Source organism: Gobio gobio (genome assembly GCF_949357685.1).
Source record: "Gobio gobio genome assembly, chromosome: 8".
Taxonomy (NCBI): domain Eukaryota; kingdom Metazoa; phylum Chordata; class Actinopteri; order Cypriniformes; family Gobionidae; genus Gobio; species Gobio gobio.
In genome coordinates, this window is record NC_137114.1 from 26,832,772 (window position 1) to 26,844,459 (window position 11,688).

The window sequence follows — 11,688 nt, forward strand, 5'->3', positions numbered from 1 at the left end:
AGTGCCTTGCTCAAGGACACACTGGTGGTGACCCTCATCCGCTGGGATCGAACCAGCAAAAAGATTTACATTACTGTTCTTGGGATTCAGTCCAGTTCAGTCCAACACCAACTGGAATCTGTTCTATGTTTTGTAAAATGGGGATATTATCTAAAGTTGAGGACCTTAAGACAATGGCAACAGTTTGACCACCTATTTAAATAAAGCACCTCAGAGCAACCGTAAAGGAATACCAATTTGTTTCTTTTGAAAATGTCTTCTAAATATTTGTTTTACTTCTTCTGTTCTCAAACAATATATAAGGGGGTTGATCAAGGGTGGTAGCAGACTATATATCACAATAATGACTAATCGCAAATCAGTGCTGAAATTTATACCAATATTGCCAGACAAATAATTAAATAACCTGGGTAGGAAAAAGAGAGCAATTATGATGAGCTGAGGACTGCAGGTGGAAAAAGTCTTCAGTTTTCCTTGAGTACCTGAAATCCGCATAACTGCTGCAAAAATGGAGCAATATGAGAAAATAATAAGAGCAAAGGGCCCCAACAGTATTACAAAGGCATAGATGAGAGCTGGAACCCTATACAGTGCTCTGTCTGTGCATGCCAGTGTTGTGATGGAAAAATGATCACAGTAGCAGTGCATAATGGTGTTTTCTGCACAATAAGGGAGAGGGAAAGCTCGAATGACCATTGCCAACGGGCCTAAGGAGCCCAAAATCCAAGAGCCAACGAACAGAAATAATACATTTCTGTTTGTCATGATACTATGATATTGAAGTGGGTAACATATAGCTGCATAGCGATCTATAGCAATAACTGCCAGAACAAGTGAACAGACACTACCTAAATAATGCACAAAGAACATCTGAACAAAGCAGCCCAAGAACGAAATGGTTCCATCTTGTAACCAATACCTGCTGATTATCTTTGGCAATGTTGTGGTGCTGAATAGTACATCACACACAACAAGATTTAAAATAAAATAATATACAGGCTTCTGAAGGCTCTTAGTAATTACAAACAATGTAAAAAATACAGCATTTCCCACCAATGTTAACACATAAACAAAAAACAGAAGTGCTGCTACAAGACCATAGTAATGAGGCTGAAGTCCAGGAAAGCCGACTATGACAAAATCCTTTACAAAGCTGATGTTTTCCATTGACAAGATGAATATTAGTCCTTAGTCAAATCTCTTTTGTGTCTCTTTCTGTATGTATAAAATATATAATTTAATATTAGTGCAATATGTATTATATATATATATATATATATATATATATATATATATATATATATATATATATATATATATATATATATATATATATACTATAGTGTACTTGCTACAGAATACTCTATTACTATAATAATAGCAATAGCTATCTACTTAGCTGAATAGTTCAACATTATAATAAAGAATGAAAAGAAACAAACCTGTCTGTTTCACAGGGTACTGTTAAAGTGCATTCTGCTCCTTACACTGATATATGTTTTTTATATCTGACATTGTAAAAAGTCTATGGCCTGAAAAACAGATGACGCTGTTGCTCCAGGGACAGTGACACAATTGCCACTTAAAGGTTAGTTCTTAACCTTTAAAATGTTACATTACAACTTTTCTCAATTGCTAAAACACTAAACCCCATTCTCTGAACCAAATGCTCAGTGGCCTAAACATATTTGTCTAATAAATTATAAATAACTATATAATAAACTATAAATTACTAAATTACCTTGACTCTTTCCCCACAAGCGTTTTTTTTTTTAAGTTGCCAGCCACCGCCAGGGTTTTTGATTTTCACAAAATTGTAATGGCCCATAGAACATTTTGTTGTATGAATATCTGAGCATGCAAAATATCAAAAGAAAGAGCAGACCCTCCGCTTTTAAACAAAAAAACCCAACACAAAACAAAAACTGTTTTATTCTAGCTTCATGCATTCCTTTTTTATCAACATTTCAAACAAGTTTCATTAAAAAAAGTAACATTTTGAACAAAAAGCTGAGAAAATCATGTTTTGGTCAAAGACTACATCAGGATCAGATTCAGAGTGATGATCAAACACAGATGGATGATGAGCAGTGAAAACATGGAAACCCGGAAAATTCCGTGTTTGGCAGGGAAGCATTTACTCACAAATAACAAAAAATTCCATGTTTGGCGGGGAAAGAGTTTAACAAGGTGGGTCCAGGTAGTTGGACACTATTTGAAAATCTCATGCACTCTTTGTGCAAAACTCTAAACACATTCTCACTCATTTTGCACCGCTATGCACTATCACTATTCCTGTCTTATGTTTAAGGACTTTTAATTTGAAGTGTTTTCTGTTTCTATTGTTTCTGTGTTTCTCTTCCTGTGTTAAGTTTATGTTTGTTTTGTCCCTAGTAAGTTTCTATAGTTACTCTGATTAGTTCTCACCTGCTGTTCCTTATCTCTTATTTCCTGTGTATAGAAACAGAGCGACACGCATCATAATCTGAAGACCATGCCCACCGGGGGGGGGGGGGGTGGGGGGGGGGGGGGCAATCAAACCGTCTCCATTGACTTTGTATTGCGTGAAGGAGCCTCCTTGTCATTTTTCGACTTATAACAAAAAACAGAACAATGTATAAATGTTACAAACAGAGGTGACACGGATAACAGAGGCAGGTGAAAGCAGAGTTTATTTGCAGAACCAGGATGTGAGCAGATGAGGTGAGAGTCAGATATGGCAGTTCAGGTGAATGCTGGATATGATGGTAATACGATACGTTTTCTTGATTGCAGAACAGCGGGACAATGGATCGAAGGAGACGAGGACCAGGAGACAAGACGAGACGAGGAGACACTCAGGAGACAAAGGAGATCAGGTAAGTATTCAGGTGAGTCCGAGGAAGCAAGCATGAGTAGTAGCATGTGCAAACGATACCGGACAGTGACTGAGTGTGAGCGTGGGGCTTAAGTGCAGGTGGTGATTGCTGTGATGATGATGTGCAGGTGTGTGTGCTCAGTACTCTGGTGATTGGGATCATTGTGGTTGTGAGAGGGTGGAGCCTGGCGTGCTTGTAACATTACCCCCCCCTCCACAGCCATCTCTTGAGGGCCGAGGACCCAGACGCCGTGGTGGTCGACCTCTACCCCGAGGTGCCGGTCGGTCAGGGCGGGTAGCGTGGAATGTCTCCAGTAAGTTCGGGTCTAGGATGTTATGCCTGGGTACGCAAGATCGTTCCTCTGGGCCGTACCCCTCCCAATCCACTAAGTCAGGGGTACTCAATTAGAAACCTAAAAGGTCCACTCACCAAATTTTCCTTACGTCCAGGGTCCGGAATAGTGATGGTCAAAATCCAAAAACAGAACTCCAACAACAAAGGTGGTAAATCCCCCAAAACATTCAAACTATGTACAAAAGGTGACGTGGTCTGGCCATATTAGTGTGAAAAGTGACACCTTTTTTGTGCCACCAGTTCTTTAAACTTGGGCATAAAAGGTGTGAGGGCCAGGCGGAGGCACTGATGTAAGTGTTCGTTACTGAGGGTGCTCCTGTATTTGTTTTTCACCATATTCATGGTTGAAAAGGCAGACTCACAACAGTATGTTGAGGGAAACATGGTGAGAATTTGAAGGGCCATCTTCTGCAAGAAAGGGACACCTGCTGCAGGGACCATCTTAGTCCAGAAGATGGTAGGGTCACAGAGAGACTCCTGAAGTGCAAGGTTTTCCTGAAGCTCAATTAGCTCTGTTTGAAGAGAAGCAGCACTAGCCCATGGGCAGATTTTCAGGGCTTCAGATGAAAATTGTGTGATGTTTTTGACAAGGAATGGATTTTCCATGCATAGAAATACTTGTTTTCCCAGAGGGAAATCCCCAAAGCGAGTTTGGAAATGTTCAATCAGTTTGTCCCGGAATGCAGCATGATTGTGATGATGATGATGAGGTGTTCCTGCTGTTTGATTCAAAAGCTTTGGGAAGTGAAGCAGGTCCTGCTGTAAGTCACACTTGAACAGATCCAGTTTCTTCTGAAAGGCACAGACAGCTGATGTGAGGTTACACACTGTGTTATTTTTGCCTTGGAGCTTCATGTTCAGATCATTGAGATGGGAGGTAATGTCAGTTAGAAATGCAACAATTTCCATTTTCCGTAATGTCCAAAAGCGCTCCAGTACCTTGCCTTTACTAAGCCACCGGACATTGTTGTGGAGGAGCAAATCATCAAATTCTGCATTCACCTCTGTTAGGAATGAGCGAACAAGCGATGCCGCAGAGCAGATGATGCCCTCAAAAAGTTCACGTCTCATTACTGTTGTCATGACCTCTGCATATTTTTCTTCAAGACTGGCACACAAAACCATCTGATGAATTATGCAATGATATGCTATGAGGTCAGGGTGATGAGCTCTCAAGCGTGCCACTAATCCCCTCTCTCCAGTCATACATGGAGCTCCATCAGTAGCAATGGAAATAACATGCTTCAGGTCTATCTCTCTGTCTCTCAACATCTGCATCAGTGCTTCATAAATATCATCCCCTCTTGTGTGTCCATGGAGGGCTGTGAGGCCTAACACATCTTCACAGAATTCTCCCTTCTCTTCGTCAAAAAATCTGACAAACACCAGAAGTTGTGCGTTGTCTGTGTTGTCTGTGGATCCATCCAAAGCCAATGAAATGCATTTAGCTTTTTTTAATGCAGACTTCATTTGGTCAAGCAAATCATCAGCAAGGACTTCAGTTCGCTTTACAGCAGTGGAGTCAGACAAAGATATCTGATTTATTTTTTGAATGATGTCATCTTTTTGAGTTCCCTCAAACAGGGCAATTGCTATTTCATTCATGCATTCTTTCACAATCTCCGCGTCAGAGAATGGTTTCTTGTGCTTTCCTAAGACCCATGCCACTCTTAATGAGGCTTCAGTTGCGCGCTCTTGATGGGTGGCTGATCTAACTATTACACTGCATGCTGCTTGGTATGATGATTGCAGTTGTTTGATTTTTCTGGCCCTTACCTCAGATTTTTGGGGGTCATTGTGGTCAAAGTGTCCATGCTTTGAGTCATAATGACGTTTCACGTTACCACTCTTGACAACGGCAACCGTCTCGTTGCAAATTAAACACGTTGGTTTTGTGCTCCCCGCCGGCAGCACAAATGCATAAGTGTCAGTCCACTCTGTCTTAAATTCGCGATTTTCAGAATCGACTTTTCTCTTTTCTCTTTTTGAGCAGTGATCACAGCTCCTGATTGGATCTTTGGATTGGACACAGATGATAGATAAACCACATCTAGTAGGAAAACAATATAGGAAATCACGCACGCACCAATAAAAACTTGCTTGGATCATAACTAAATTATAATGTTGATTTTGGCTTCGGTCCAAATTGTATTGCGTCTGGGTCCGGATCCGGACCACGGTCCGCCTATTGAGTACCCCTGCACTAAGTATTGGAGTTGACCACCACGACGCCGGGAGTCCAAGATGTCCTGGACCTGGTATGCGGCGCCGTCGTCAACAAGGAGAGGAGGAGGGGGCTCCGGGTAACGCCAGGCTCAGGGTAAACAGAAACAGAAGGGAAGTGAGGTTTCAGGAGAGACACGTTGAAAGTGGGGAGAATCCGGTACTGAGGGGGTAACTGAAGTTTATACGTGACCGGATTGATCTGCTGCAGGATGGTGAAGGGGCCAATGAATCTGGGACTCAACTTCTTGCACTGCAGACGCAGTCTGATGTCCCGGGTGGACAGCCAGACCTTCTGCCCAACCTGGAAAGTAGGTGCTTCTGAGCGGCGAAGGTCAGCTGTCATCCTGCGTCTGCGGAGGGCCCGTTGAAGCTGATGGTGGGCTCAGTCCCAGACCCTCTCACTCTCCCGGAACCAGTAATCCACCGCAGGGACGTCAGAGGGTTCCCCGGACCACGGGAAGAGGGGAGGTTGATAGCTGAGTACGCACTGGAACGGGGTCAGGCCGGTGGTAGGTTGTCGGAGGGAGTTCTGTGCGTACTCGACCCATCCAAGGAACTGGTTCCAGGAGTCCTGGTGGCCGTGACAGAAGGTACGGAGGAAATGGCCAATCTCCTGGATCTTCCTTTCCGTCTGCCCGTTCGTCTGGGGATGGTATCCTGACGTGAGGCTTACGGTCACACCTAGGAGCGAGAAGAAGGCTTTCCATACCTTGGAGATGAATTGGGGACCTCTGTCTGATACAATGTCTTCGGGGATGCCATAATAACGGAAGATATTGTTAAACATGGCCTCAGCGGTTTCCAGGGCTGTGGGTAGTCCTCGTAGTGAGAGCAGTCGGCAGGACTTCGAGAAGCGGTCAACCACTACGAGGATGCAGGTACAATTGTCTGACACTGGGAGATCTGTAATGAAGTCTACCCCTAGGTGTGACCATGGACGGTTGAGAACGGGCAGAGGAAGGAGTTTACCAGCAGGCAGGTGTCGTGGGCTCTTAGACATGGCACAATCCCGGCATCCCCGCACGTACCTTCTGACATCAGCTGACATGTGTGGCCACCAGAAGCGCTGGCGTAGCAGCGAGAGGATTTCATTGACCCCAGGGTGACCAGTGCCCAGTGATGTGTGCGAGGAGTGGATGAGAGGGATGTGTTGTGCTCGTGGGAGGTACTGCAAGCCTGGAGGACAGCCCGGCGGCACGTTGGTGGAGGCATTGGTAGAGCAAGGTTTCCTCCGACCAGGTGATGAGGCTAAGGAAGAGCTGAGTTGGGAGAATGGGTTCTTCCTCGGACCGTTCCTCTGGGCCGTGGATGCGGGAAAGGGCATCCGCCTTGATGTTCTTGGCCCCAGGTCGGTAAGAGATGTGGAAGTCGAATCTCGTGAAGAAGAGAGCCCATCTGGCTTGTCGGGGGTTGAGTCGTTTTGCCTCGCGGCGATACCCAAGGTTTTTGTGGTTGGTCAGAACCAGAAATGGATGCTTGGCGCCCTCTAACTAGTGCCTCCCCTCCTCAAGTGCGAGCTTGATGGCGAGGAGTTCGCAGTTACCAATATCATAGTTGACCTCCGCCGGGCTGAGCTTGCGGGAGAAGAAGGCACATGGATGGAGATGACTGGGGTTCCTCTGCTGCTGAGACAGGACCCCACCCACCCCGGTGGTGGAGGCATCCACTTAGACGACGAAAGGAAGGTCTGGATCGGGGTGGACCAAGAGGGGAGCGGTTGTGAAGGCGTCCTTCAAGGTCTGGAAGGCTTGGGTTGCGGATGGGGTCCAGGACAGAGACTTGGGGTTATTTCGGAGAAGGCTGATGAGGGGGCTGGCGATGGAGCTGTAGTTCTGGATGAAGCGTCGGTAGAAATTGGCAAAACCCAGGAATCGTTGGAGTTCTTTCACTGATGATGGGGTTGGCCAGGACCAGATGGCTTCCACCTTCCTCTCGTCCATCCGGATGCCACTGTGATCAATGATGTAGCTGAGAAACTGCACTGAGGGCTGATGGAAAGAGCATATCTCGGCCTTAAGGTAGAGCTGGTATTTCCTCAGGCGTTGAAGGACCTCTGCAACGTGACGGCGATGGTCGGCCAGGCTCCGGGAGTAGATCAAGATGTCATCAATGTAGACCATCACGAACCTGTGGAGACACTCCCAGAGCACCTCATGTATGAAGTCCTGGAATACGGAGGGGGCGTTGGCGAGTCCATATGCCATCACGAGGTACTTGTAGTGTCCTGTGGGTGTGACAAAGGCGGTCATCAACTCGTCCCCCTCACGTATCTGGATGAGGTTGTACGCGCTGCGGAGGTCCAACTTCGTGAACACAGTGGCACCACGGAGATGTTCCAGGGCAGCTGGGATGAGAGGAAGGGTATATCTGAACTTAACTGTGATGTTATTGAGTGCGCGATAGTCGATACAGGGCTGCAAGCCTCTGTCCTTTTTCGCCACTAAGAAGAAGCTCGAAGCAGCAGGAGAGGTGGATGGACGGATGTAGCCTTGCTCCAGCGCCTCCTTGATGTAATCCTCCATGGCCTTCTCCTCCGGAAGTGAGAGGGGATAGATCTTTCCTTTGGGCACTGGTTCACCTGGCAGCAGATCAATGGCACAGTCCCATGGCCAATGGGGAGACAGCTTGGAAGCCCGTTGGGGACAGAAGACGTCACTGAAGGGGGCGTAACAGGAGGGAACATCCACCGATCGTCTCTCTACCGGACTCTCGATGGACGTGGCACAGACAGGGAGATCTTGGGAACGCGGAGAGGGACGAATCGGTGGAGATGGGAAGCAGTCCGGGAAGCAGTTGTCGCTCCACTTCAGGACCTCTCCCGTCTTCCAGGAGATGACTGGGTTGTGCTGCTCTAACCATGGGCACCCTAGGATGATGTCAGCGGTGGACTCCTCCAGAACCAGCAGGTGTAGTCGCTCCATGTGGAGGATTCCGACCAGTACTCCGATGGGACCCACGGAGCGACTAACCTGCCTCCGACTGAGTGGTCTTCCGCTTACCGACTGGATTTGGTAGATCGTCTGAGTAGCGGTCGTGCGGAGCTTGAGCTGGCGGCAGAGGGTTCCCGAGATGAAGTTCCCGGCTGACCCAGAATCGAGGAGGGCAATAACTGAAAGGGAGATTCCCGCAGCAGTAAGGTTTACAGTAGTGGTGAGTGGCTTCATTTTATTGAGAGAAGGAATGATTGCACTCACCATGGGTCGAGGAGGACGGACTGGGCATTCGGAGATGTTATGCCCAGATAAACCACAGTACAGACAGAGATTCTGGGTCAGCCGCCTCTGCCGCTGTCAGTTGGGCATTCTCCAGTTGCATAGGCTCGGGGTTGGGTTCTGGAGGGCTGACACCATCTGGTCGGCGGAGGAATGAAGAGAATGACGACTGGCCCTGGTGTTCTTCTATACACAACTGCATACGAGTGGCGAAGCAGATGGAGAGTTGTATAAAGCGTTCAAGCCCGATGGTGTCCTCGTATGCAGCAAGATGCAGCTGCACCTGAGGATCCAGACCCTGTCGGTAGGTCGTAATCAGGGAGTGCTCGTTCCATCCACTAGCAGCAGCGAGGGTTCGAAATTGGAGAGCATACTCATTAACTGTGGAGGTACCTTGTTTTAGATGATAAAGCTGTTCACCGATCGACGAATCCCATGATGGTTTCCCAAAGACCTCTTTAAAGTGAGACATGAACCCGGACAGGGTCTGGATCACTGGACTGTCGTTGGACCACAGGAATTCCGCCCAACGGAGCGCTTTACCGGAAAGTTGAGATGTGATGAACTTTAGCGCGGTCGTTGGGGTACAGGCGCGGCTGCATCTCCAGGACCAGCGAACATTGAAGCAGGAATCCACTGCAATCCTCCGCCGAACCAGAGAAGGGCGCCGGTCTGGGCATGGGACTGACACACTCAGGGGGCGAAGAAGCAATGGTGTTGATTCCGGAAGTGCTCGCTGGTGAAGGTGCGGGTGTGCTGCAGGGAAGAGCTCGCCGAACATCGTCGACGAGCTCTTGGAAGGGATCCGGGGTGCTCATCCTGGTGCAATGCTGAGTTGGTCCGGTATTCTCTTACAAACAGAGGTGACACGGATAACAGAGGCAGGTGAAAGCAGAGTTTATTTGCAGAACCAGGATGTGAGCAGATGAGGTGAGAGTCTGACATGGCAGTTCAGGTGAATGCTGGATATGATGGTGATACGATACGTTTTCTTGATTGCAGATGTAAGAGTCGGTTTTGGTGCTAAGACAAAAGCTGAGATACACACCTCAGCAATTGAACAATAAAAGTCACTAATCTTGAGAAAAAGATCTCACAAAAACTGTGTGACAACACCCTGACAAACATTCCTCCCCCCTCCCCATTTTGCCCACTCCTTGCCCTGGTTTCAAGTCACCAAATGCAGATATACCAGTGATGATGTATCTTGTAAATCTATTGTTTTATCCCTTTCATGTTTGATGTCTTTTTAAAGGTCTCAGTGCGAATGGTAAAATGGTTTCACTGCAGTCACTGGTAGTATTAGAAAGATTGGAAAACTAATGAGAATCCAGTTCTCCTTTGATTAGTCTCTTCAAAGATATCTGATCCACTCCCCCAAAACCAGGTGGGTGTGTTGCAAATATTTACAACCTTTTGTTCTAGTTGGAGTATTTAAGGCTGGATAATCTAACTCTCAGGGGGAATATTCTGGCTGTGTCCCAATTCGGGGGCTGCATCCTTCAAAGGCCGCATTTGAAGGCCGATTGCGTCACTGCAGCGCGACGAAGGCTGTCCCAATTCGAAGGGGCCTTCAAATGCAGCCTGCCGTTCGTGTTGCCAAGTCCGCGTATTTTCAGCCGAATTAGGCTACTTTTAAGTTGTTTCCGCGGGTGAAAAAATATTTCCGCGGGTTTGTTTCTACCCCATAAGTACGATTTCGCCGCTCCAACACCCCCAAACGTACAACTCCAGTGGAGAATTTGGCCGCTCGATGACTACTTTTGTTGCAGAGACCTGGCAACCCTACCCACCATCCTTCTCCCCGGCCGCGAAGGATAGAACCAACCAGAACAAGTGGATCCTTCGCAGTGTATTCCTCTGCCCATCCCGCGGCCGAGGAATACACTTATAAATGTAAGTATTGTGTTTTTTCATTTACTCAAATAACCAACGAAACGTTTTAAAAGCCGGTGGTCTTTATTTCTGTGTTACCACTGCACTGCTTTATTCGTTACGTGATCTGATGTAATATTTCGTTTTGTTTTATGGATGAAGTTTTATGGATGACAGCTTTATTAAAATGAGGGCAGCAAATGAGTATTTATTTACCGGGCCGAAAAACTCGGCCAGTGTGGATTGGAGTACGACCCATTTGTAGTATTTCCATAGGTTCTTGTGTAGGTAGGCTATAGGGAGGCTTTATCCTATACAAACCCCACAAAAAAAAGAATATAGAGTTTGAGTATCTATAAATATGATTTCTGGAGTATTTTGTATGTTTGTAGGCTACTGATGCATCATATTTTTTTAATTTTCTTAAGATTGCACCCCTGCCTTGCAGGTTAAAAAAAAAAATGACAACTTAAAAACAAACAAACAAAGTATGCAAGTTAACAGACACATCTTTACTGAAATGTATTGTGCTGTTGTGTTTGTTATTGAGTGACATGTTTATTTCCTCTGCCTTAGTATTGAAAGTGTCCTGGGACAGGTGAAGAATTGGGAAACTTGGCCATGGTTTGTCTTCATGAATGAGGTGTTGGGACAACCCCACTGTCTTCATTGCCTCCATCGCTGAGGACACACCAGGGCCAAGTTCAGCAGAGGATGACCAAGATGAGGAGCAACTCCAGCCAAGAGGAGACGAGACCGAGAGGATGAGCTGATGGAGAGACTGAGAGGATGAGCTGATGGAGATACTGAGGGAGGACATGAAGAGACAGACAGAGGAGAGCAGGGAGAGAATGGACTGATTGTTTTCTCTCCTTGAGAGATTGTTGAGAACTAAAATTTTGGTTTTGTAAATTAAAATGTGTAAATTAAATATTATCGTTGTACATATTATTTTTGTAATGCAAGTTATAATTTGTAAATGAAATAAACAATTCTGTACATTTATGTCAATTAATTTGTAAATGAAACAATAAATTGTTCTATACATTTTTATTTACAGTACTTTTTACAACTATTTACATAAGTTACGTTTAAGATTAGAAAAACAAAATACATTTTAAAATGAACAGTACATAAAACAGATGGAAGAAAATGTTTTTATG

At 45.9% G+C, this 11,688-nt stretch overlaps 1 protein-coding gene across 1 annotated transcript; it reads right to left on the bottom strand.

The window, feature by feature from the left end:
- Positions 1-210: 210 nt before the first annotated feature.
- LOC307130639 (olfactory receptor 10G7-like) lies at positions 211-1,167 on the bottom strand (the record flags this gene model as incomplete). The annotated part of the gene is made up of 1 exon (XM_079823729.1): positions 211-1,167. The coding sequence occupies one exon, from the start codon at positions 1,165-1,167 to the stop codon at positions 211-213; it is 957 nt and encodes a 318-aa protein (XP_079679855.1).
- Between the last annotated feature and the right edge of the window lie 10,521 nt (positions 1,168-11,688).